The sequence below is a fragment of the Manis pentadactyla genome, chromosome 9 (assembly GCF_030020395.1).
Source record: "Manis pentadactyla isolate mManPen7 chromosome 9, mManPen7.hap1, whole genome shotgun sequence".
Lineage (NCBI taxonomy): Eukaryota > Metazoa > Chordata > Mammalia > Pholidota > Manidae > Manis > Manis pentadactyla.
Genome location: NC_080027.1, coordinates 117,474,501 through 117,502,375, shown reverse-complemented (window position 1 = coordinate 117,502,375; position 27,875 = coordinate 117,474,501). Strand labels below are relative to the sequence as shown.

At 38.3% G+C, this 27,875-nt stretch overlaps 2 protein-coding genes across 2 annotated transcripts in view; both read left to right on the top strand.

The window, feature by feature from the left end:
* The window catches only part of LOC118926030 (kinetochore-associated protein NSL1 homolog), a 30,615-nt gene extending 18,437 nt beyond the window's left edge, over positions 1 to 12,178 (top strand). Inside the window, 2 exon segments of the mRNA XM_057508001.1 lie at positions 8,658 to 8,718; positions 11,560 to 12,178. Coding sequence (XP_057363984.1) covers positions 8,658 to 8,718; positions 11,560 to 11,838 — 340 coding nt within the window. The 3' untranslated portion in view covers positions 11,839 to 12,178.
* Positions 1 to 27,875, top strand: part of BATF3 (basic leucine zipper ATF-like transcription factor 3) — a 147,383-nt gene that overhangs the window by 71,504 nt on the left and 48,004 nt on the right. The window lies entirely within an intron of this gene.

The following is a 27,875-nucleotide window of genomic DNA, read 5'->3' as shown; positions in this document are numbered from 1 at the left end:
GTCTATCCAATGATGTTTTGGATAGAGATGGGGAGTTTTGTGAATTTCCAAAACCAACTTGACTTGAACTCTAGGATACTGTTAAAAAAACACAAATCTACTTAAAGGCCTAAAATCTTCCAATTAAAAAATACATAATAAACCCAAAGTTCTCAGCACTCCTTTACACGATCTGGTCCCCCTCTACGTCTCCAAATTCATTTCAGGCACTTTCCTTTTTGCTCTAGCCCCACAGTCCATCTTTCAGTTCTTTGAAAGTGCCTCACTTTCACACACACTTCTCACCAGTGCTTCTAGGGTTTGGCATCTTCCCAGTTTTTCTTTCTCATTTAAATACTGCTGCTTCAGAGAGATCATCCCTACCTACCCTAATTTTTTTTTTTTTAGATAATTATTTTTTATTGAAGTGTAGTTGACACACAGTATTACATTAGTTTCAGGTGTACAACACAATGATTCAACATTTATATACATGATAATTCTAGGTACCAGCTATCATCATACCAAGTTGCTACAATATTTTGACTATATTCCTTATGCTATACATTATTTCCCGGTTACTTATTTATTTTACAATTGGAAGTGTGTATATATATATATATTTGTGTGAGGGCACCTCTCATATTTATTGATCAAATGGTTGTTAACAACAATAAAATTCTGTATAGGGGGGTCAATGCTCAATGCACAAGCATTAATCCACCCCAAGCCTAATTTTCGTCAGTCTCCAGTCTTCTGAAGCATAACGAACAAGTTCTTACGTGGAGTACAAATTCTTAACATAGTGAATAAGTTACATGGTGAACAGTACAAGGGCAGTCATCACAGAAGCTTTCCCTACCTACCCTAATTTAAACAGCCTTTCCGCAGTTCTCTGTCTTAATATTCATTTATTTTCTTAACAGTGATTGTTAAAATATTTAAGTATTTGTGTGTTTCCCTGTTTGTGGTCTTACGAAAACTGAAGGTTCCAGGAACTTTACTTTGCATTTGCAGTGTATGTAGCCAGCATATAGCACCGTACTCAGCATGTACCGAGTGACTGTTCATTCATACATTCAGCATGTTTATTGAATGTCTTCTATATGCCAGAAGTGTTCCCAGTGTGAAGGCTGTAATGGTGCGCAACACAGACAAGGTCCTTGTTGTGTGGAGCTTACATTCTAGAGGGAGAAGAAATGTATAAATAAATGCAGAAATAACTAATATCAGTGCCACAGTAATGTGTTCGGTGATGGGCAACACTTTTCTGAGGAAGTAACAAGGAATTTATATTGTGACAATCAAGAGGAAGACCTTTGAATTAGCAAGAAGAGCTAGAACGAGGTTCCTAAGTGAAGAATGAGCTTGCCTGTTAATGAAGCGACTAGAGGAAAAGAGCATTACTGGATAAGGTTAGAGACTTGGGCCAGGCCAGGTAACACAAGACAGGACTCTGAAAGTATGTGTGCCTTGAGAGAGAGACAGCTCTGCAGTGCTGCAGTTGCCGGTGAGATGCAGGTGGGAGTGGATGCAGTTATGTACCTGCTACCTAGCAGGTGTGTCCCACAGACCTGTTTGTGTTGTAGCAAAGACTCATCCTCCAGAAAGTCATAAATCACCGCTTAGGTTTTGGTTGCATTTTGATCAAGGATGCTACTTTCAGTTCAGGCTCCTTTGTCATGCCTTCAGACAAGCCAGGCATCCTGTGTTATGCATGCTTGCTTATTCATGATCATAGAACATACTGGAAATAGAAGGGAAGCACTCAGGTAATGCCTACTGCTGAATTTCTGAGTTTGTGCAGGTGTTTGGAAGTTTGTATTTCCTAGGTTAGTCAGTATAGTGACCTGAAAGCAAAACCAGGTCGATTACACAATCTTTCATTTCCACTTTTTCATTTCCCTTGTTTTAGAAAGCAAGTGACTAAGGAAGGCAGTGTTCTCAAGAATGCCTGATGCCACATTTTTAAGAGCAAACTTTAAAAAAAAATCTTTGCAGCAGTCTTCTCCTTAGCTGTCCACCAATAAGATTAGTTTTCATTTGTCAGTTACAACCTTTTACAATCCTTATTAGTAAGGCTAATAATTGCTCCCATATTGTCTTCTTTTTTAAAAACTTCTTTGAAGTTAATGAAAGACTCCCTTTTCCCCTGTCCTTCACTAAACATGTAGTGCTGAGGAGGAGCTCTTTTACGTTTCTCTACAGTGAACTTGATGATACTTCTGTTTTTTCTGCTCATGCTACAAGCAGAAGACTTAAGCACAGTTCTTCTTGTCTTCTAATAATACCTGCTTTCTTAAGCCACCACCAGAATATTTATTTACAGGTGTTCACCCACTTACAATGATAATGTTTCAAAAATTCATATGGAGTCTGAGTTTTGGCATTTGAAATGTGTTTCAACCTTTAAAATTTTACAAGTGTTATTATAAATGGGTCAGTTGCTAGGCTACCCTTTAAAGACCTATTTAACCTATAATGTGGTTGAAATACTGCACATTTATGATGAAAAAATACGAAGAAAATCACATTTCGGATGCACATTAGTTGTGCTACATGGTGTTTAAGTAGGACTTTAGGGGAACAGTTTGGATTCCTAAACACCTTTGTTTGTAGCGAGAGAGTAAATAGTGGTGCCATGAGGATCCCCCCATCAGGGCTGTAAAAGGAGAGCTGCTGGGAGTGCTTCTGGAGGAAGCCCGTCCCGTCTCCTGCACATCAGGGATCTGCACAGGAGATTTTCCCCAGCCAACCCTGATCTCTGCATGTGAGATTTTCTGAAGTCAGATGCCTGTATTTCAGGAGTACCTGTATGTTCTTACTAGTTACAAAAAGTGAAAAATTAATTTAAAGTAATCTTGAATGAGACAGTGAAAAGTTTATGTATTTGAATTTCCTAAGCAGGTATTAGTGGGAAAATGCCTTTTTGCTGCATTTAGTGATCCTTTTAAGTTGTTTGTTTTCCTCTCCTTTGTGTGTGTTTAATCTTTGTGTATTTGGTTCTATACCTAAAATTATTAAGCTCTTTAATTTTCAATGAAAGGAATTTAATTCACTTAACTAAAAAAAAAACAGTTAAGACAGAGTGAACTCTAGAATTTTTCTATTTTTAATTCTTTACCAGGAATAATTTACTTTTATTTCAAGATATTTTCTTCATGTTAGACCTAATTTTTGACCATTTGTTAACTTACATTTTTATGAGAATAGTATAATTCCTGGCAAAATGGTATTTTGAAAAGTTACATGAAGAATATAGACATGTGCTTTGGGCGCTGGGAGATGAGGGTTCTCGTTCTGTTCAATTCTGGACACGTTTCTCAGCTCTCACAGCTTCTGTTTCCTTACCTATGAGAGGAGGCTGGTGAATCCTGCTTGCCTCACAGGGTTGCTAAAGGTATTACATAACGTTGGTTGGCAGGGTATGCAGTCAGCTCACCTATAGGAATGGGCTGTCCGAGAGGATCACGTAAGGAGAGCTTTCTCGCTATGTCTTCCTCTTGTTGAATTTTTTCTTTCTGTAGCCAAGTTTCTCAAAAGAATAATCCACACTCATCAGCTTTACTTTTATTCTCTCATTTTTGTCAAAAAATCAGTAGTATTTAGTACTTTCACTGTGATAACTGTATACATTTTCTTCAATATGAGTCAGGTAATCATTACTGTATTTTCTCTCTTGAATAATACTTTTCCACCCCCTTTTGGAATGATAATTATTTTTCTGTTCATTTTGTTTGCTCTTGTGTTTATCACTAGTTCTTTCTTTCCCAAACACTTCAGTAGAACTGTAAAATTCCTCTCAAGTATGGTAAACCCTTCAGGTTATCCATCAAATCCATTTTTAAATGTTTTCCTTTTTTCCAGAGATACTCCTCTGGGGACCTTCTGTCCGTCTGTTCTGATCTGGCCTGGCTGCGCCCATAGGCCTGCTGCAGAGCGGTCAGCCTGTCTGTTCTCTTCCTCGTCATCCCAGGAATTTGCTTTACTACTTTTCTGTTTTGGATCGTATTTTCTGATTCCTGTGTTTTCTTCTTTCTTGACTTATTTCTCTGTTTTGCTGCAGCACATCCTCCACCACCCAGCACCTTTTCCCACTCACTACATTGTCCAGCACCAAATCCTGTTCAAGGCATGGGCCACATAACACCTGCGAAGCCTTTACTCTCCTTTCAGTTGTCTTGCTGGGTTGACCTCACCCCCCTTTGTGCCTCCTCAGCGTGCTCTGTCGTAGCCCTCAGGCGTCACAGGTAGCGAAGGCTTACTCTACACTTGGGAGTCCAAGATTATGAGAATGAGGCTCTTGTTCCGAGGAAGTTGTGAAAGATTAGTAACTCCAGGGTTCTTACTGGAGGCAGTACTGCCCCCTAGCGGTCCTTTTGAAAAAGTGGGAGGAGGCTTGCTGTGGGCTGCCGCGGTAACGGGAGGGTAGGCTACAGCCGGCACCGTGTAGTCGGGGGCCGGCAATACTCAGTGTCCTGTATGTCCAGCACGACTCTCGACTATTCCAGCAGACATCCGTGTGTGAAAATGTCATAATCGTTTTACTACAAACCCTAACTACTCTTGGCACTTTTTACATTGTCATTCCTTCCGCAACAGCTGGAAAACAGCTATCGTCCACCAGTGTGGGTTTATGGACAAAAATGTTTTTTCAGGTAGCACGTGTGTATAAAAAAATGAAGACAAGTTCTTTGTATGATAACTTATTTTGTAAATCATGTAATAACAATGAAGAATATGATTGCCTTACTCCACACATAAAAGTAAGATAATTTTCTAGAGTAAGTGTTTAAAAAGATTTTGTCCATTATTGTGTGTATGTGTGAATATATTGAGGTATAACATACAGTGCAGAGCTGATGAATTTATACTCATATACATAAATACATGTAACTGACACCTTGATATAGGTGTGCTGTCTACATAGTTGGGAAACAGGATAAACTTAAACAGTATGTTAGTTGTATTTCCAAATAATGTGCCTGTTACATTTTCGTGTGTATAATAAATATAATCCAAAGTGTGCAAAAAATCTGAAAACATAAGGAAAATAGTGTTTATTGTATTTTTTATATATTAACAATCAGAGCCATTGCTCTCAATTTAGCAGCATTTTACCTGAGAGGGTAATTTGAGGTTAAAGAAAAACGATACTGAGTATGTTGTTTGAGAATGTAACAACACATATTTATCCTGCTTCTTAACTTTTAGTGATGCTGTATAACATTTCTAGTACCCAGAAAAGTTTCCTTATAGTCCTTTCTGGTTAGCGTTCTTTCTGCTATCATCAGAGGTAACTGTTATTCTGAGGTAGGTCGTGCTATTTCTTCAAATAAACTTCCTGTCTGTTAGTTAACATGTGCAGGAAGGGTAAATTGAAATAAAAAGAAACAAAGTAAACAAATATTTGCAACCAGAGCTACATTTTATCTAATTATGAAATGTTTTAGATGGATTACAATTTTCATACTCCCTTTTTTTCAGAAGAAGGTGAATTATTTAGTGCATTTTCAACATTTTTAGATGAAAAAGATTTTGGTATAGAATATAGTTCTTAAAAAGCAACAAAGCTGATGAGAAAAATGTAATAGAAGATTTGAGAGTCCTTTTAATAGGACTAGAACCAAATGTTAATGAATTAATAGAAATGCACAAAATATAGGAATTTCATCTTTTTATTAATAAAAATAATTTTAAAATATTTCCTATTACTGTCATGCTAAATATTTAAAATTACATTTTTGTACAGTAAGAAATGTGAATATTAAATTTTTAATTTAAAAAATCTTAAAAATTTAGATTTTTGGATTGCTTGTCTTTATTCTTGTTCTGAATCTATTCACAGAAGCCAACCACACATCTTCTCTATCATTTCTGACATTCTTATTTCTGCCTAATCTGTCCTCTGCTCCCTGTCACTTTTGAAAGTATGGTCTCTGAAGTCTTATGTGGATGTACATACCGATGTAGTGTACATTGTGTAATTTCAGTGTATGAGATATGTTTTCTGTTGAATTTAATCTTCCACCTTCCCATGTTATAATGTAGGAAAGTATTTTAATATGACACTTTTAATAAGGCCATTTCATTTGTAGAGATACTCTGTACTACTTAATTTTCACCATTTCAGTAGACTGTACTTTGTCTTGGTATGTTATTTGAACTCTGTTAAAATTATTTCCTTCTTATCTAATTCAAGTAAATCTAGTTATTTCTTACATAATACTAGTTTTTCTAGTTCATATACTAGTTTTTCTAGTTCTCTGATCTTTTGTTTTTTACATAGAATGCTTCTAAAATAAATTTTCTGAAATCCAAATCTACTCAGCATAAATAGGAACAAGTATCTGAGAACTTCATTATGTCTTACTGTACGGTTGGGTCTGAGCATATTAAACATAATATTCTCTTATGACGCATATCCATTACCTTGTATTTCTACTTGTGCGTGGAAGTGTGTTACCTGTGAATTTCATTTTAGAATAGCAGAGGGAGCTTTATGAAATATTTACTAAAGGGGAAGGTTGGGTCTAATAGGGTTGAGAAATGCTATTTAAACAAATCAGTGCAGTGAAGTCTTCCAGCTCTTCTGCTAGAACTGCTCAGGACGCAGTGGGAGCCTGTAGCAGGGGGATGGGCAGTTCAGGGAGGGGGTGGAAAGTGTGGCAAAGATTGGAAAGGTTAGTAAGACTGCCCATTAAACATTTGAACTGATTTTGAGAAAGTATTGTGTGTTTTTATGCATCTCTCTTTTTCTAAACTTAAAGTTCCTTGAGGAGTAGAGACCATCTTTCCTTACTTTGAGTGCCTAATCCTGGGCCTAGTCCATGAAAAATGCATAATAAATGTTGGAAAAATAGATGACAATTCCCACACAAATGTGCAGGTTTGAGGGAGAGAGAATAAGTGTGGGCCTAACTGGAGGCCATAGTGCCCCAAGAGTACCAAAGGATGGATCATTCATTGGCCATACAGGAGAAAATTTAGTGATCGAGTACTTTTGATAGATCTCCCCAAATCTTCAAACAATTGAAATTAAATTAGTGCATTATCCTAAGGCAAGGGTCCTTAGACTGTGAGGGGACTATGAACCTGAATAGGAAAAAAATTATATTTTTATTTTTGTTAACTTCAGACTGAAATTTAGCAGTTCTTTCCCTTTTGGGTGCAGGTGATGGTGGCAGTATTAGAACTTATAACTTTTTTTTGCTACTAGAAGCCACACATATTTTGAATTTCAGTTGTTAACAGATACCTCACAATATTGTTTATACTCATTATTTTCATATGGTAATTATTACATCTGCTACTTGATTTTGTTATTTAAATCATTAATTTAAAAAGCATATATATTACCTATAACTTCTAAAAATAATTACATTTAAAATTTTAATTTAAAAATTTTTTCTTAAGTTTTAGAGTAAGCAAAACTGGTATGTAATGGTAGAAATCAGGTGAGGGGTCGCTTCTTGCAGAGGCTGGCTGAGAAAGGGTCTAAGAGCTTTCTAGGGTAATGTTAATGTCTGTCTTACTATACATTTGTCAAAGGCGATTGAATGCTAAACTTAGATTTGCATTTCACTGTATGTAAATTATACCTCAATTTAAAAAACTGATACATTTAAAACTATTCTGAGAAGGGGTCCAAAGACATCACCAAATTGCCAAAGAAATCTCTGGTCACAAAAAGGGCTAAGAACCCTTTCCCTGAGGCCATCAGTGTGCCTCTGCCTATCTCCTTGAGTACACTGTCTTGCTCAGTTGCTCTTATTATTCATTTTTTTCTAAATGTGTTCTCACTCTTGACCTAAAGAAAGGCAGACAAGAAAAACAGCAGTTATGAAAGAAATTCTTTGCTTGGCTTATTTGCCAGTCTCTCCAAGCCAATAAAGCCGGGGCTTTCCTAACAGAGTTGTGTACTTGCTGAGATGTTAAATTTCTAGTGAGACCTACCCTTTTAAAAACTAATTTTTAGGTGATTTCATAATGGAATGATTTTTCTTATCTCCAGTTTCACTTGGAGTTTTAGTTAAAAATCACTAGGATTTGTATCCCTCTGTATCACTGACTATGCAGTTCTGTTGTGAAGTAGCCATGAACATTTTTAAGGAAGATTGGAAGAAGATAAAATGTAGTAGGAGTAAGGAAAGCCTGAGCAAATAAGGGAAAAAAAATGAATAATACTGACTATTCCAGATTGCTTGCTTGCTTTTCATTTTCAGAAATTCCATCTAGGCAACCTTGATGCAGTGTGAGTGAACTCTAGGTTCAAATATGTTTTCCTTTAATAAAATTCAAATTAATACCATTACAAAATATTTGTCTATGTTTATTTTAAAATGTGACAATAGTGCTTGAAGATGTTAAACACAGTGGTGGATAATATGTAGAACAAATATAAGGCTTTTAGGGACACACAGTGGTGAGGCTACTCATAATACAACTCATCTGTCATAATTATTAGTGTTATCTGTTGTATTATTTTCAGTGTTTTTATTTGGCTAGATAAATTTAATAGGACTCTTGTTTCAATGGATTATAAAGTAGTCTTAGAATGATTGAACTAAGGCAAAGAGTCCTAACAGAGTTTTGTCCAGATGGCATCAACATGTCTTACAACTGGGTATTAGATTTAAGAAGAAAAACTAAAATACTGTTTGGTGGTTTCTTTGCAGCCTCTTGTATGGAAAATGCAGAGGAGAAACAATAGCTGAGGAGATCAGTGAAGCCATGAAGGTAAAAACAACATGCTAAATATAAAATGGACAAATGTGTAGTTGGGTATTTGCTTTCAACATCCATAGGTGTTTTAGTCTATTATAGGAGGAATTCTCAGTAGTCTTTTAGATAAATCTTCAATGAATTTATTAAGCAACCATAACATTCAGAGTAACTACCACTTATTAGGTGCCTACTATGTGCCATTATACGTGTCTGCTTTAACAGTTGGTTTTGTTTTTTAGTTCTGAGAGTTAGCAGTCCATCAGTTTTGGATCATAATACCAGGTAACACTGAGCATTTAGTATGGGGCAGGCACCATTTAATAGCTTTACATATATTACAGTCCCTCGTTTGATCCTTATAATAACCCAATGAGATAGGTACTGCTATTTCTCTATTTCACAGATGAGAAAACAGGCATGGTGAGGCTAAGCAGATTGCCCCAATAAATAACCGAGCCAGGAGTTAAACCCTGGGTGTTTGGCTCAAAAGCCTTTACTCTTAACCACTATGTTATATTGCATATCCAACTCAGGTGTCTTAATATTACAATAAAATTGTTTATGTTCATTCTTGGTATGTATTTTACCCAAAGGAAAACATTTGGATTTCTAGTATATGAAAATTATTTTTAAAGTCCTAAATCTCCCCATTCTGATGATTTTCTATAACATTTCTGTTGTGATTGTATTGGGTCCATGATTTTATGGTACTTGGGCTTCTTTTATAACATGTTCTTTTTTTTTTTAATTGAACCATCATTAATATACAATCTTATATTGGTTTCCAGTATACAACACAGTGGTTCAACAGTTACCCATGTTGTTAAATCCTCACCTCCACTAGTGCGGCTACTATCTGTCAACAAAGGAAGATGTTACAGAATCATTTACTATATCCTCCATGCTGTACTCCCGTCCCAGTGACCAGCTTATATTATGATTGAGAATATTTGTATCCCTTTGTCCCCCTCACCCTTCCTACCCACCCACCCTAACCCCTCCCCCATGATGACCACCAGTCACTTCTCAGTGTTTATGAGTCTACTGCTATTTTGTTCATTTTGTTTTGTTTCATTTTTATATTCCACAAATAAGTGAAATGATACAGTATTTGTCTTTCTCTGCCTGGCTTATTTCATTGAGCATAATACTCTCTAGGTCCATCCATGTTGTTGCAAATGGCAGGATTTCTTTTTTTATGGCAAAATAATATTCCATTGTGTATATGTGTCACGTCTTCTTCATCCATTCATCTACTGATGGACACAGGTTGCCTCCATATCTTGGCTATTGTAAATAATGCTGCGATAAACATAGGGGTGCATGTATCTTTTTGAATCAGGGATTTTGTTTTCTTTGGGTAAATTCCTAGGAGTTGAATTCCTGGGTCAAATGGTATTTCTATTTTTAGTTTTTTGAGGAACCTCCATACTGTTTTCTGCAGTGTACCAATTAACATTCCCACCTACAGTGTAGAGGATTCCTTTTTCTCCACATCCTCACCAACACTTGTTATTTCTTGTCTTTTGGATAGTAGCTATTTTAACTGGTATGAGGTGATACTTTACTTTGGTTTTGATTTGCATTTCCCTGATGATTAGCAGCATGGAGCACCTTTTCATGTGCCTGTTGGCCATCTGTATTTCCTCTTTGGAGAAATGTCTGTTCAGGTTCTCTGCCCATTTTTTAATCAGGTTATTTGTTTTTTGGGTGTTGAGGCATATGAGTTCTTTATATATTTTGGATGTTAACTCCTATTGGATAAGTCGTTTATGAATATATTCTCCCATACTGTAGGTTGCCTTTTTGTTCTGCTGATGGTGTCCTTTGCTGTACAGAAGCTTTTTAGTTTGATGTAGTCCCACTTGTTCATTTTTTATTTTGTTTCTTTTGCCCTAGGAGATGAGTCCAGGAAAAACCTACTCATACTTATGTTCAAGAGATTTTTACCTATGTTTTCTTCTAAGAGTTTTATGGTTTCATATCTTATATTTAGGTCTTTGATCCATTTCAAGTTTATTTTTGTGTATGGAGTTAGACAGTAATCCAGTTTCATTCTCTTGCATGTATCTGGTGTTTTCCCAAAACCAGTTGTTGAAGAGGCTGTCTTTTCCTCATTGTATATTCATGGTTCCTTTATTGTATATTAATTGACCCTATATGTGTGGGTTTCTATTTGGGCTCTCTGTTCTGTTCCATTGATCTATAGGTCTGTTCTTATACCAGCACCATACTGTTTTGATTACTGTAGCTTTGTAGTATGGCTTGAGGTCAAGGAGCGTAATACCCCTGGTTTGTTCTTCTTTCTCAGGATTCTTATAGCATGTTCTTGATCAGGAGTTGGCAAACTCTAGTGGGCCAGGCTAAAATACAGCATGCCACTTAAAGTAAATAAAATAAATAAAACTTTATTTGAACACAGCCATGTCCATTCATTTACTTATTGTCTTTATCTTCTTTACATTACAATGGTCAGTTAAATAATTGTGACAGACGTAAGGCCTCCAGAGCCTAAAATGTTTTCTGTATTAACCTTTATAGGAAAAATGTGTTGATCCCTCTCTTGTTGATTCAAGATTTAAAGAATACTTGCTATCCTAAAATATGGAATTTCAGACATTAAATCTTCAGTTCTCAAGTTGTATTACCTCCTGTTATGCCACTTTTATTTTACTACTAGGCATTATAATAATAGCTAAAACTGGTGTTTTAAGGTAAAGTTGAGCATCGATGATCCCAAAATGAGGTCTTAGAAAAAGCCTTGATCCAAAGAATTAAAATTCTAGAATGTTGTGTGTCTCTCTTTGTGTTTGTGTTTCAACCTGAAATTAATGTTTTTGGTTTTGTTTTAAGTCCTTGCCTGCACTAATTGAACAAGGAAATGGATTTTCCAAAGTTTTAAAGATGCACCTTATTATCCAGCTCCAGCAAGTCCACCAAGAAGTCTTTTCTGGTTGTTATGGGAAACCAGATGTCAAACCAGAGAGCTTTGTAACACAAATAGAAACTACACCCACAGAGACTTCCACCAGGAACACTGCTGACCTGGTAGTGAAAAGAAAGAAAGCTAAAGTCTGTCCCCAGAGAAAATGGTATCCATTGCGGCCAAAGAGAATTAATCTTGATACATAAGCTTTTTTGTTCTTTGGGAGTTGAAATTAGGCACTATCAACATTTAGATTACACCTCAGTGCCTAGGCAGGACCTGATTTAAAACAATAAATAACTCTTTAGTGATTCCTTTATACAAATGTAGTAGCTCTATGCTGGCATATGATGTAATATTACTGTATTTCTTTCATGTATAGTTGATGAAAATCATATTTTAAAACCATTGGCACAAAGCCCATCAATGCACATTAAGACTGCAGATTTTAACTGTCCTTAAATGCCATCACCTCTTGCCTGCCTTCTAGCTTTTATGGAATTTCACGAATCACATATTCTGTTGGGTTTTTGGGATATATGTCTTCCTTAGAAAAAGCACTGTGTAACAGTTGTCTTTATTTAAGTGCTGAAAGTAACCATCCATTATGCCTAGAGCAGATGCAGTTGTTTTTTGTTTTTGTTTTTTTTTCATTGCAGTTTGACTTATCATATTAATGTACAGATGACAAGACTGGCTTTGGCTTTGTTACTCCAAGTTCAGCTAATATGAATTTGGGGGATTAATTTTAGGAATTTTTTGTTTTTGCTTTGCTTTGTAAGACAAGACTATTATTTCTGAGAGACTTTGTCTTAGAAATAAAAATTGGCATGTAGCTAATGATTCTTGCCCATACTATTGTTTTCAATAGACCTTTTAACTTTTAAACATAATTTGATAGTCTGTTTTCAGGATTTCTCATTATTTCTTTGTAGGCAATTCCAGTTCACAAATATATATATATATATTAGATTAACCCATTAACAAATTGTCACTATGGAACAACGATAGATACAATCATACCGAACTTTTTTACATTTAAGAATGTTTATATGTCAAGGATGTAATAATCATTGGTAGAAGTCTGAAGAAGTTATATTAGTTGTACTTACAACATTTAACTACAGTTTCTTATAGCTCTTACTGGGTCCCTTACTCACACTAATACAATGTAGGGAGGGGCAACTGTTTCCCCATTTGATGACTGTATACCTTCATTCATTTGCAGAGGAATTAACTGATCATGAGGTTGGAAAATCTGTACTTGCTCATTATGTCTTAATAATTTTAAATGTCTGAATGTGACGGAAAGTCTGTCTTGGTGAAGAAAACTTGCAAAGCCACTTTAGTGCATTCTGTATTTTAAATTTGAGATTTGTATGTTTGTACACAACATTGTATTTTTTATTAAAGTGATATACAAAGACTGAAATCTTGATACTGTGTATTTTTAAGAGCTGTCTTAGGCATTGTTAAACTCAGCTTTAGTTGGGTGGTAGGTCAGTACCCTGTATTTCAGAACATACTAAATTTCACTTTAAAACAGAGGCTGCAGAACATTGCTATTCCAATACAGAGCTAACTTTTTCATAGTATAAAATTCAGTGTGAGATTTTTCATTTCAGAAACCTACAACCAAAAGAATTAATGTTAATTCTCCTAAATTAGATAACTTCATTGTGATTATGTAAGAAAATGTCTCCTTTTCTTGAGAGAGACATATTGAGATACAGAGTTTAATGACTTGATATCTTAGATTTGCTCTGGAATATGTTAGCAAAGAAAAAAGGGAATAGATTAAGCAAATGTGACAAAAATGTTAGATCTGTGTGATGGATATATTCTTTCTACTGTTATGTCTGTTTGGAAAATTTAATGATTAAAAAGAATTTTTTATTGAAGTATAGTTGACATACTATACTACATTAGTTTCAGGTGAAAAACTTGCTTTATTTCTAAAAGCCTGAGAGAGACAGCTAAAACTTGAAATCCCTTGGAGAGCCTAAAGTTTCCAGTTAGAGCAGAGCCCAAATAAGATATCATTGGGAAGACAACATATTAGCATTATTAATTAAGATAAACTAGCTGGCTAGCTAAGATAACAAAAAGTAAGAAAGCCTATAGTTATAGTGAATGTTGAAGGAAAAAATAGAAAATCAAATGTTGACCTCTCTGTGGTTAACAGAAGGTTAGATTGGATGGAGTCTTAAAATTTCCTTAAAAAAAAAAAACAGCAAAAAACAAAACACAAAAAGGTAAAATCTAGTTCCAAAAGAATGAGAACACTGGTTTCTGCAATCAGTGAAGGAAAATCTGTTTTTAAAACTTCAGCCATTAGAAACTGTATTCATCTGCTTGAGTTGCTATAACAAAATACTACAGACTAGGTAGTTTAAACAACAGAAATTTAATTTCTCACAGTTCTGGGGGCTTGCAATCCACAATCAAGGTGCCAGCAAATTTGGTTTCTGGTGAGGTTTCTTTTGTGCATGCATTGGGTAGGGATGAGGGGTGCTAGTATCCTTATAAGGACATTAATGCTGTTGGGTCAGGACCCTACACATATGACCTCACTTAACCGTCATTACCTAGAAGCCCCGTCTCCAAATGTAGCTACACTGGGGGTCAGGGCTTCAGCATACGGATTTTGAGGGGGACACAGACATTCAGTCCGTAACAATGGATGACAGAAATCTTTCCCTAGGTCTTTATGGCTTGGGCTACATAGAGAACAATCAATAAAATCAAACTTTTTTTAAAAATTGTGTGCCTATACTGCTTAGGTAAAAATATGTTTGATTTTTGAGTGAATTTAAAACTGCTCAATACAAATGCAAATGAATATGAATTAACTTTGACTCTTATCTTCCATCCTTCGTATCACTGAGAATTAAGAAACAAATTATACCCCAGAGATTAAAGTAAGTGTGGATATGAATTCTTGCTGATTTGCAATATTCTACATTTGCCGTGTCTGCCCACCTCTGATCCTGTGAGAGTACAGACGTCAGGGGATGACAGTGGCAGAATAATAACATTTGGTCAATACGTAGGACACCTCTGCTCCAGGCCCTGGGAGTCCCGGCTCCAGAGCTCCATGATCTTTCACAATCACATGCCAAACAATATTTTTAAATAATTTTTCATCATTATGTCATCTTTTATTCCACATATGCTTGATGAATCCAAACTGTGTCAAGGTGTGTGGATACACGTGTAAACTAAGGCACAGACCTTACCCACAAGAAACGTGCCATTGGTCATGAAAGGTGTTGGCTGCGGCAGCTGGGAATCAATAGGGTGGCAAAGTGGGTGTAGGGGAAAGGCCCGGGGGTGGGCAAACCTGTGCTGCTACTGGAGTTCCTGGGTCCCAGAGGGGACGAGAGGGGAAATCATGGTTTTTGAGACCTCTGTGGAGTTTGCAGCTTGCAAGAAAATGTTTTGTCTGGTATCGGAAACTGATGGAGCACAAAGCAATTTCCATAATTTACTGGCAAATCTTAATACTTACTGCAATTTCTCCTTGTTTTAAGTCCAACCCAGAAATTATTCTCTTATTAAAGGAAATGATCAGGTTTGACAAATAGGTGCTTCTTCAGAAATACTCCTTCCTAAAACGAGCCCTCATTTCTTTTGTCTTTCACACTCAAAGGAAACAGAAGTTCAGAAACATCAATCAGTGTGGTCTTCTCGCTGCCAGGGTGATGGGCTCTGGGACCTCCAGCCTCCGGCCCAGCACTCCCAGGCTTGCTGTCCCTGAAACAAGGGACTTACCTTTCCTCACCCGCAGCTGTGATCCCCGTCAGAGGGAGACGAGGAACAGGTGGGGATGCAGCCCCGAGGGACCAGGATCAAATTTACCCACGTCATCTGGGAAGGCGTCACACCCTGGAGAGTTCACCAAATCCTATAGATGATGTGGTTGCCTTCACTATTTCATACATCAAATGAGAGCCTCAGAATTCTCAGAAACCTTTTTTCCTCCTAACAAAACTCTTTTTCTTATCTTCCTCCCTATGAATCTGATTTGAAAAATTGTTTAACATAAACCCACGATGTCAGATTTGTCCTAGCTACATGAAGAGGTCACAATATATTCTACTCTTGGTAGTTCAAGATAAAAGATTACAAAAAGAAAAGGAAGAGATTAAGTAAAGCTGTACAACAAAAAGTGAAAGGCCATTAATAAATAGTAAGGTTATAGAACTGGTTAAAGCCACGTGTTTTTTAAACAAGCAGATGAAGAATCCACTATATGCCCAGAATTGTACAAAAATACTTCCTTATAAATGTTTTAATAGAATCTTATCAATGTATTTATTGAGGGTAATAGGAATAAAATACTTGTGGTTACATGTGTGGAGTGCTTCTTATGTGTCAGGAACACGCTAAGAGCTGCTCATGCATGATCTCATTTAACCCTCATAACAGTTAATGAGGAAGGGGCTGTTGTCTCCCTGCTCAGGATGAGAGACAGAGGTGAGAGGCAGTACACACACGCCCAGCCGCCTCCCCAAGGGTCTGCAGACTATGCATAGCTGGGCAACATGGTCTGACTCCAAGCACGTGAGGCACAGTAAAGGCCCCTGCTCTGGCCCTCCTGTCCTTGCCATTACACCACTGCCTCATTGGTTCTTTTTTTTTTTAAATATGACAACATATGCTGACAACAGACATTTCTAAATTTCTCAGGAATTAATGAATTATTATTAGTTAATTATTCCCAGGTAATAGCAGCATCTAAGAAATTACCCAAAGGGATTGAAAGCCATTGACTATTTTAAGGAGATTCAATACAGTCTTCCCCCTTATCTGTGGTTTTGCTTTCTGCTGTTTCACTTTCCCACGGTCAGCCCCGGGCTAGAGGCAGGTCCTCCTCCTGACAGATCATCAGAAGGTCAGAGTAGCCTAAGGCCACATCACCACGCCTCCATCATTCACCTCACTTCATCTCACCACGTAGGCATTTTATCATCTCACATCATCACAAGAGAAAGTATGGTGGTTAAGTACAGTGAGACATTTTGAGAGAGAGACAGAGAGACCACAGGACTTTTATTATAGGATATTGTAATTGTTCTTTTGTCTAACTTATAAATCATACTTTATCATAGGTATGTATACACAGGAAAGACCAGTATATGTAGGGTTTGGTACTAGGTGGTTTCAGGAGTCCACTGGGGATCTTACAATATAACTCCTGTGCAGAAGGGGGAACTGCTGTACTAACTCCTTTAGCTGTTAATTGCTTGGGAAATGTAAATCGCCATAGCCAACCATTCCTTCATTGTGGGAAGCGAACAGTCCTGCGCATTCAGGATCACAATCATAAATATTTTTGAATCGGCAAACTAAATTATTAAGGTTTCAAAGCAACTTCCAGACAGTTGAGTCAAGTTTTTCAGAGTCTGCGCCACACATTTAATTCATTGTCCTGTCTGTTTGGTGGCATGTGGGTGAAATTAATCTCAATGATAAAAGATAATTGTAGTTGACTGCTGCTCAAAATTTAATGTCTTCCAAATTTATGTACTGTCTGTTTGAAGGAAAAAAATTTGAAAACATTGAACTGACTTTCATTTCCCCAGTTAAACCTTGTTCCTGCCTGGACTCCCATGTCCAAGGCTGAGCGCCCAGGATGGCTGCCCCTCGGCGGTGAGGAGGGCAAGGGCGTGACCTGGAACCAAGGGCGGTGGGACAGCTGAGTCTCAAGGCAAGACCTGAAAACCATATATGTATTTTTTTATTTATAGAGGAAAGGATTTTCTAAATTCCATTAGCCTCCATGGAGTACATTAAGAGGCAGGTCTGGTAGACCATCTATAAGCACAGTCAAGGAGAAAAGGGAGACCTTTGTCCCTCTGCCCCTGGTAAACTGAGGAAACGAAGAGAATGGAGCTGGCAGACTCAGAGCCCCACCTCTCCTCTCTGGGGACGGGTCCCAGACTAGTGCAGAATGAAGAGACTGAGAGGACCCACCTGGAAGCACAACCCCTGGACCCTACACTGGGCCACCGTCAGACAGGAGGGTGAAATCAATGCCGTGCTGGTGTTCCACAATCCAGCCCCCAAGCTGCCTTAGCTCTGTGGTTTCACAGGGATCCCTACATGCCACACAGGATTGTGGGATGAGCTGATGGAGGTGGCTAGCAGCTGTTGGGGACACCAGGGAGAGCGACTGAATCATCCGACATTGGCCTGGACATTGAGGGGGTCCTCGGGGATAATGCAATGTTACTGGGACCTGAGCTGAGCTACTCAGGATGGCCACAACCCTGGACCAAATCCCACGAACCACACATCAGCTGTGCCCAGACATTGGATGGAGAAGGGCACCACCGTGGATTCCAGAAGGTACAAGGACCTGAACTGATGGCTCTGCAGACCCTTCAGCCCCTTACCGCCAGATGCAGTCTTGGTGAGGATCAAGCAAATCTGAAAGTCAGCCCAGTTACCTCCTAAAATACTTCAGCTCATTGGATCCAACTGGATTTTCTGAGCTGGATGAATGCTAGTGTGTGTTTTTAACTCCTATTCCCCAGCAAAGTAACAGTTGGTGGGGGAAACCTGATCCCTTTGTTTTCCTCCAGGTGGTAAATGACCTGTCCCAGTACCACTTGTTTAATAGTGTGTCTCTTCCCCCACTGATCTGAGACACCACATTTTTCATTTAATAAGATCTAATATATATTTGGGTCTATTTCTGTTCTGTTCTATTCTTATGCCCATACCAAACTGCTTTAAGTTTTACAGTTTATGACATTTATTTTCTGTTAAGACTATTCCTCTGCCCCTTACTATTATTTCTACAGAAAGTCCCAGCCTCATTTTGCTTATTTCCCCACATTAACTTTCACATCAAATGCTTTAAAAAAATCCTGTTGGTAGTTTTTTGGGATTGCAATCATTTTATAGTTTATTTTTAATGGCGATGGGCAGGTTAATTTTTATCGAAGCACTTGGTATGGCCTAATTTTTTTAAAAGGCCTATTGTTACCACGACTGCTTAATTATTAAGTTTCTTAGCATTTGGTCTAGCAAAGTATCTTGAAGTCACTTTGGAAGATCGTGTACTCCTGTTTTCAGGAATGATAGGCTTTTGTTTTTGGTTATCAACTGTTGTATAACAAATCATCCCCCAAATAGTGACTTAAAACAACAACCGAATGGTCATTTGCCCTCTGAGTTCTGCAGTCTGAGCTGGGCTCAGCTGATGGTTCCTCTGTTCTTGCTGGTTGTCGCTCACGTGGCTGCATTCAGTGGGCGGGTTGGCTGGGGCTGGGTCCAGCAGGGACACAGGATGGACGCATTTCTCTCTCTTTCCATGTAGTCTCAGGGCCTCTCTCTTCCCAAGTGGCGCCTCCACATGATTTCTCCTGCAGAGTAGCCGGACTTACACGGTAGCTCAGGACTCCCCAGACCACAAAAGCAGAAACTGCCAGGTCTTCTTCGGCTTAAGCCTGGAACTGGCACACAACTTTGACTATATTCTACTATTTAAAGCAGGTCACAGGCCCACTGAGATTCAAGAAGGGCTGGGGGTGGGGGCTACACAATGGTGTAAATACTGGGAGGCATGGTTCACTGCAGGCCACCACATCCATGCGTCCCCACAGTAGTCTTAAAAACTTCCAATGGCCCCTGCATCCTCAGAATGTAACACCGTGCTTGGCTCACAGTAGGTTTCCAGTAAACATCTGTTAAATGACTACTGTTGAAGCCTCTGGCTACTGCTGCACATATTAGTAGCACCTGAAATGTAGAAGTTCAGGTTCTGAAGGTGAAGTCTGAGCAACTACCTGCAAAGTCACACGTGTAGCAGCAACATGCATGTACTGCTCTGACACAACAGGGTCGTTTGCACACCAGTCAGACCCCATCCTACTTCTTGGAAGGCATTGCCTATTATATTCTTCCCAAGAATCTGTTCAAAACACACATTAAACTAATAAATAAGTTACGACATTTACATTCTGTGGAAACAAAGGGGAAGTTCTTTAAAGACAGTTGTTACTTAGAGGGAGTCCAAGAGGTTTCATTGTTCTAGTTAGTCAGGAAAGACTTCCTGGAAGAGGTAGTTTTCAATAACCCTTTGAATGATGGGAAAAAATAGAGGTTGATTGGGGATATTCTGGGCAAGTGGTATGACCTTAAAAAAAAACCGACACAGACTAAGATGGATGAAAGGGGTGGTGAATAACTCTTTGCAAAGAATGGAGGGCCTGTGTGGGGAGGTGTTTGACAGAGTAGTCCAGGCACTTTTTGCAAAAACACGGCAGTGCCTGGCTTCTGCAAAGGTGGAGCAGTTAGAGTCTGAGACTCCCGGAGGAGAGCACTTCGGCACTGTCACCCCACTGCTGGCGCTCCCACCCCCTCAGACCTCCCAGTTGTTCTGGGGGGGTTCAGACTGAGGCGCGGGCTGAACGCGGCTGTACCTCTCAGGTTCACAGGAACCAGCGTGCAGTGACGTACAGCCTCAACGACACCGCGTTTAAAGGTGGTTTCCTTAAAAAGAAACAAGGAAGCCAGGAGGAGGCAACCTGGGGAAGCCCGGCTACCTAGAGCTCCGATCCACGTTCAGCCCCTGTGAGGCCTGAGCTCCTTGAAGAGCTCGGTCCCGGGGCGCACCCGGACCAGGGAGCCCAGTGCGTGGGGCCACGTGGGGTCCCTCAAACTGCTCTTTGTGACCATCCCTTCCATGAAGAACATGGAGAGAAGTTACTGGAAAATGGGCAGGAGGCTTGCATTGCTTCCTGCTTGATCCACCACCTCTGAGTAACCAGCAAATTCCTGGAACTGCCTCTACGGTCTGTGGCTCTTACTAGGAACCATACTCTTGAGTCAGACAGCCAGTAAGGCTTTCTAAATATTTGCAGCATGTAGAATCCTAAGCCGGGCTTCCTCAGGAGGCACATGAAGTCAGAAGTGCGAGGAAGCCCAAATAGCCATCTGCTCGAGCCCCCTGCTGTCAGGAAGGAGGATGCCAAACAACCACGTCAACCACTTACAAGGAAAAACAAGCCTTGCTATCAGCCTCTTAAGAAAGTTCCAGGGATGCCTAGAAGTAATAAAATAATGGGAAATGAGACTCAAATGCCAAAGACAAAGATGACTGATTCATCCCAGAGAAGAGCAGGTTGAAGGTACAGTGGTTCAGTTCTGTGGAAGATTCTTAGGCAGAGGAGAGAGACCAGTGCTTCTCTGACTCTGCTGAGGAGAGAACAGGAGGAAATGGGTTTGAAGAACAGCATGTGGACCTGAAAATAAACTGAAGAACTGCTGACCATCAGCATTATGAAGTCCTGGAACACAGGGTGGTACAGATGCTTCATTAAACAAAACAAAACAAAACTATCAGGTATAGTCTTGCCCAAACACAAACCAAAAAGATCTAGAACAATCTCTCCAAGGTCCTTCTGCCTTATCAGCAGTTGTCACTGGGTAAAGGGATTATGGATGGTAACAACAGTATAGTTACTTTAACTATTTATTAATTAAATATATATATATGTGTATTATTAAATATATAAAATTAACTCAATAATCATTGCTATTTTCTAATTTTCTATAATGTATTTCATTTTTTAGTAAGGTAAGAGTCTTTTTTTAAAAATTTCTCCTACTGTGACTTAAATTATCATTTAATTTTTAACGAAGACTGGAATGGCCTGGTGTATGAAATTTCACCCATGTGAGATATAAAAATTCACAGCTACGTTTATGTTAGATGAGTTGTATGAAGCTTTCCTGTAATGCTTTACTTTAAAAATAACATCAGCTATTTTTAGACTTTTTTTTAAAGTTCTTTTATGTTACATAGGCTACCGAAACTATCATCTAGCTTGAAAAAACAAAAGTTCAAAAGTCAGTGGAGGGTCGCCCACTTCCATTCAGAAACAAGTCAGACTTTTAAAATACTTTTTCAGTTGTTTTCCTGTTGAGAGAATAGTTCATTTCCCACATTCAACTGGCATGTATAGGGACATCACTGGATAACATGAGGTTATCAGTTTTCTAAATAATTCATTCTTCTAATCGGTTGTACAGGTGATACTCTGTTCAATAAATTGGTGGTTTGCCTAACAGACCACATTTGGTGAATCTGAACCTTTGACATGGAATTTTAGCAATGTTCACTATGTGAGCTAGAATATTAATGAAGGGGAGACGCTTTGCCTGTCAGTCAAGAAAGAGATGTGTTGTTGGGCAGCTGCGTCTGGGGAGGCCTCTCCCTGTGCACTGGGTGAGACCTTGACCTGCATGGGGGACAGTACTTGACTCTGATCGAGACAGAGTTCTCAAATGAGTCGGATGAGTGTAGGTAAGGAAAGAATTCGTTAAAGTGAAAATAGTAATGAATGGCCCCAGCCCTGCAGGCAGCAGAGAGCAAGGAAGAACACAGGGAGGAAAGGGGAGCTCATTGAACTGGCTGACGTGGGGCAGATCCCTTGCCAACTCTTGAAGCCAGAGTCACCTGGCGTCCCATGTCTGCTTGAATCTGTGCAGTGTGGGAAATAAGCCCCTGTTACTCCAGGATTTGGGGGAGCCGCAGAGCACTGGATGGAGTGAGATTATGTTCTGAGAGCTTCCCAAAGGCAAAGAAAGGAGATTTTCGGTCAGGCTACTAAAGAGCACAATTGCACAGAGGCAGTCCTGCCTGGGTCACCCAGGCGATGGGAATTTGCAAGCCCAAATCAGAGATCTCAGTAGCCTTGTCTGCTTGCCTGGAGTAGAACAGAGAGAGTGAAGGCTTGTGCTTAAGTCTAGAAAATAGAGTGAAATAGCCAAGTAACAGACGCTTACCACTGGGAGAGCGCAGAGACAAAGCACGGTAACCTGAGCAGTGAGAAGGCTTTTATTCAAGGCAAAAAGTACACACTCGAAGAAAGGGGAGTAAAGGCAGCCTCAGAAAGGAGGTGAGCTTAGGGGCTTAGGATTCTGTCTTTTAAGACTTTCAAGAGCAGGGCAAAGGGCAAGGTTGGGTGGGGGTCGCATAGGTGTGACATGTGGTCTCATGTTGTCTATGTCCATCCAGTGAGACACATTATGTCACCACCCATAATCAGTCCTCTAGATATCCTATAAGATAAACTTAACACAAGGAATTTCTTGATCCTGTTCTTCTCCAAGATAGCGGTTATCCTTAAGCAGGGGGGACATATCATTTAGGACTGCTTGCCCTGCCTTAAGAGGTGGTCAGTTATTGGCTGATAACTATAAAAAATTTTAGGAATCTTACCTCCTAACTCCCTGGCTTTAAAATGGAATCTTAGCCTTAAGGTGGAGTCCCTCCTGTTCTTACTATACTATTTATATCTCGGCATTTTTCATCACAGGCAGGAAAAATCAATCATGATGCTTGTCCCACATCCCTGCCCTGCCTCAGGTGTAAAGAAACAGACAGTCCTGGTCTGAACCACTGACGTGAGGCTCCCAGTATTTTCCCAGATGTCTGCATATGACACCAAGCCGGGCACCATCAAATGGCAGATGCTACAGGGCGACAGAAGAAGCCACTGACTTACACTTGTGATGACTGAGGATGTCTCCATGCAGGGAGCATTCGAACCACATCTAAAGCATAAGTAGGATTGGCTGACAAAGAGCATCCAAGGCAAAGGGAGAGACGCAGGCAAGAGCGAGGAGGCGGGGACCGGCGTCCCGGGGAGCACAAAGAGTGGACATAGTTGGGCTTAGGTTGGAAAATGGGGAGTTGTTGGAGATTTTTGACCTCCCACCTGTCTAATTGCTTGTGGCATTGTGCCAGGCAGAGACACACAAGAGAATTACCCAGAGGTACATTCCTGACTTCTCTATTCAGATGCGTCAGCAGGGGTCACTACATGTATATTTTTACTACATATTTAAAAATAAAAACAAAAACTAGAAATAAGAGAAAAAAGCAATAGGTTTGAATAATTGACAAAATCTTAACTGCATGTTTTCAAAAGTGCCATTAGGGAGGCAGGGAACTATTTAATCTGACACTCGAAATGCAAATCAAAAACACAATAAGATAAACTTTCTATCTACTAGAAAGGCAAAAATTACAATGTCTGCTAATGACTGATAGGACAATGAGACAGAAATCAACAGAGATACAGAACTCAACACCATCAAACCACATGATCAAATTGATATTTGAAGGACACTCCACCTAACAGCAACAGGATTCCCATTCATTTCAAGGGCCCATGAACCATATATCAATACAGACTATATATCCTGGGCCACAAAACAAACCTTAACAAACTAAAAAGAATCACAATCATACAGAGGTTATTCTCTGACCCTATGGAATCAAAATGGAAATCAGTGACAGAAAGATAACAACAAAGTCTGCAAATGCTTGGACTAAACTCTCTAAGTAACCCATGTGTAAAATAGGAAATTTCAAGGGAAATTTTAAAAATACCTTGAACCAAATGAAAATGTAAATATGATATCTCAGAATTTGCACTACAACTGACGCAGTGCCAAGAGGGAAGTTCACAGCAACAAATGTCTCAAGCGTTCACCTCAGGATTTAGAAGAGAAAAATAAGCCACAAGTGAGCAGAAAGAAGGAAATAATAAAAATCAATGAAATTAAGAAGAAAAACAATGGGGGAAAAACCACTGAAACAATGAGCTGATTTTTTTTTAAAGTCAACAAAATCGACAAATCTCTAGTGACACTGACAAAAAAAAGAGAGAAGAGATGACCAAAATCAGGAATGAAATGGGGACCACCAGAGAGCCTCCAGGCATCCAAAAAATAATACAACGATGCTATGAGCAATTATACACACACAGATTTGACAACTTAGGTGAATGGGCCAATTGTTAGAAAAACATGAACTCCCACAACTCACCCAATATGAAAGAGATAATTTTAATAGCCTGATAACTTAAAGGAATTGACTTCAGAGTTTAAAAATTCCCCCAAAAAGAAATCTCCACATCTAATGCAGTTTCACTGGAAAATTCTACTAGGTTAAAGCAGAATTAACACCAATTCTGTACAATCTCTTCCAGAAAATAGAAGAGGGGACATTTCCCATTTCATTTTATGAAGTTGGGATTACCCTGATACCAAAGCCAAAGTCAGTACAAAATTAAGATAAAAGCAGACCAACACCCTTCATGAATAGAAAAAACTTTATGCATTACTAAACAGAATTCAGTAATGTATAAAAAGAATTATACATAATGACCAAATAGTGTTTATTACAAAGATGCAAGGCAGGTTTAATATTTGAAAATCAATCCATATAACAGATTATTAACAGACTAAAACTATAACACCTTGTTAACAAACAAAAAACGAGCCTCACGCAATCATATCAATTGATGCAGAAAAATCACTTGGCAAAATTCTACAATGATTCCTGATTAAAGAAAAAAAAACTCCCAGGAAAACAGAAATAAAGGGGAACTTCTCAGTATTATAAAGAACATCTACAAAACCTACAGCTAACATTTTACTTAACGGTGAAGACTGAGTGCCTTCCCCACTTAAGATCTGGAACAAGGCAAGAAAGTTTGTTCTCATGGATCCTATTCAACATAGTGCTGGAAATTCTAGTCAGTTCAGTAAGGTAAGAAAAGGAAATAAAAAGTATGCAGATCAGAAAGGAAGAAATGAAACTGTCCATATTTGCAAATCACATGATTGCCTACCATAGAAAATCCCAAAAAATCTACAAAAGATTCCTGAAACTCGTAGGTGAGTTCTGCAAGTTCAGAGGACACAAGATAAACCTACAAAAATTAAATGAACAAAGAACACCTAAATTAAAAATATAATGTCATTTCTAACCACTCAAAAAAGTTAGGTGTTACTCTAAAATACATGTACAGGACTTGTATGCTAAAAGCTACAAAGTGCTGATGAAAGAAAAAAAATCTAAATAGGCATACTGTGCTTTTGGACTGGGAGACTCCTCAAATTTATATATAGATTTAATGCAATTCCTATCAAAATCCCAGCAAAATTTCTTTGTAGATATACACAAGATTATTCTAAAATTGATATGGAAAGACAAAGGAATCAGAATAGCTAAAGCAAACTTGAAGAAGGAAGTGGGAGGAATCAGTCTATCAATTTTTGAGACTATAATATATAGCTATAGTAATCAAGACCATGTGCTCTTGGCAGAGATAGACACATATATAATAGAATAGAATAGAGAACTTAGAAATAGAACCACACAAATAAGCCCAGCTGCCTTTTGACAGTGATGCAAAAGGAATTCAATAGAGGAAAGACAGTCTTTTCAACAATGGTGCTGGAGCAATTGGACATCCATAGATTAAAAAAGAAAAAGAAAAATGAATATCAACCTAAGATTCATGACAGAGAAATGAACTTAACATAGATCACACACTTAAATTTACAGTATAAAACCATGAAACATTTAAGGAGAAAGTAGGAAAGAATCTTTAGAATCTAGTGCTAGTCAAAGCACAATGCATAAAAAGAAAAATTGGAAAACCAGACTTCATCAAAGTTAAAAATTTTGTTCTGCAAAAGACCCTGTTAAAAGAATGAAAAAACAAGCTACAGAATAGGAGAAAATATTTGCAAACCACACACTTGACAAAGGGCTAGTACAGGAATACCTCAGAGGTACGCGGGTTCAGTTCCAGGTTACCACAGTAAAGCAAATATCACAATAGAGCTAGTCAAGTGAATTTTTTGGTTTGCTAGAGCATATGAAAGTTATGCTTACACTATATTCTATTAGGCATTCACCAGCATTATGTCTTTTTTTTTTATTTTTTTTTTTTATTTATTTTTTATTTTTTTTAGATAATTATTTTTTATTGAAGGGTAGTTGACACACAGTATTACATTACATTAGTTTCAGGTGTACAACACAGTGATTCAACATTTATATACATGATAATTCTAAGTACCAGCTATCACCATACCAAGTTGTTACAATATTTTGACTATATTCCTTATGCTATACATTACATCCCGGTTGCTTATTTATTTTACAATTGGAAGTGTGTACTTTTTCTTGGTTGTTGTTGTTAGGGCATCTCTCATATTTATTGATCAAATGGTTGTTAACAACAATAAAATTCTGTATAGGGGAGTCAATGCTCAATGCACAATCATTAATCCACCCCAAGCCTAATTTTCGTCAGTCTCCAATCTTCTGAAGCATAACGAACAAGTTCTTACATGGAGAACAAATTCTTACATAGTGAATAAGTTACATGGTGAACAGTACAAGGGCAGTCATCACAGAAACTTTTGGTTTTGCTCATGCATTATGAACTATAAACAGTCAGTTCAAATATGAATACACATTTGATTTTTATACTTGATTTATATGTGGATACCACATTTCTCTCTTTATTATTTTTAATAAGATGCTGAAGTGGTAGGTAGATACAACATAAAGGTAGAAAACATAGTTTAGTGTTGTAAGAGAGCAAATGTAGATGATCAGGTGTGTGCCTGTAGACTATGTGTTAATCCAAGCTAGACAAGGGCAATAAAACATCCACATATGCAGAAGATTTCTCTCAGAACAGGGGGGGTGAGGTTCTAAGCCTCACCTCTGTTGATCCCCAATTTCTCACCTGATGACCCCCCTGCGACTGTGCCTGTCTTAGGTTGTTCCTCCCTTGAGGAATCTTACCCGTCTCTGGCTAACCAGTCATCTTCCGGGGCCATACAGGGAAATGTTAAGTTGGTAAGTGAGAGAGAAGCCTTATTGTTTGAAATGGTTAGCTTTTTATTTCTTTGCATATTTATGCCCTGTGGCTTCTATGCCCAGCATTTGTCTTGAGGTATCTTTACCACTTGGAGGAGTTATGATACTCGGTAAATTTGATATGAGGCACGAATTCTATTTAAGAATTTGTTGTAATTAGGAAGGAAGAAGAAAAGCTATAGAAGTAGCAGGCGGGAGAAAACATGGGAAGATTGATTATTTCTTTGACATATCTTCTTGTAGAGTAACTTCAGCATGTATATATTTTAAGCTACTACTTAAATTGCGCACACACATTAACATAATAGGAGTATAGTTACATAACCAAAGCATACCTGTAATTACCAGCCATCTCCAGTGAAACCAAGAAAACCAGTTAGGCACCCTAGGCATTTGTGAAAACTTATCAATGATATGATGGTTATTATCTAACTGAATTTGAATAGTTTGAGAAAAATCAGACAAATTAAAACAACCCATTCCTGGGCACTGTTCACATGCCATATGTTCTTTTAACAGTAAATAGTCTGT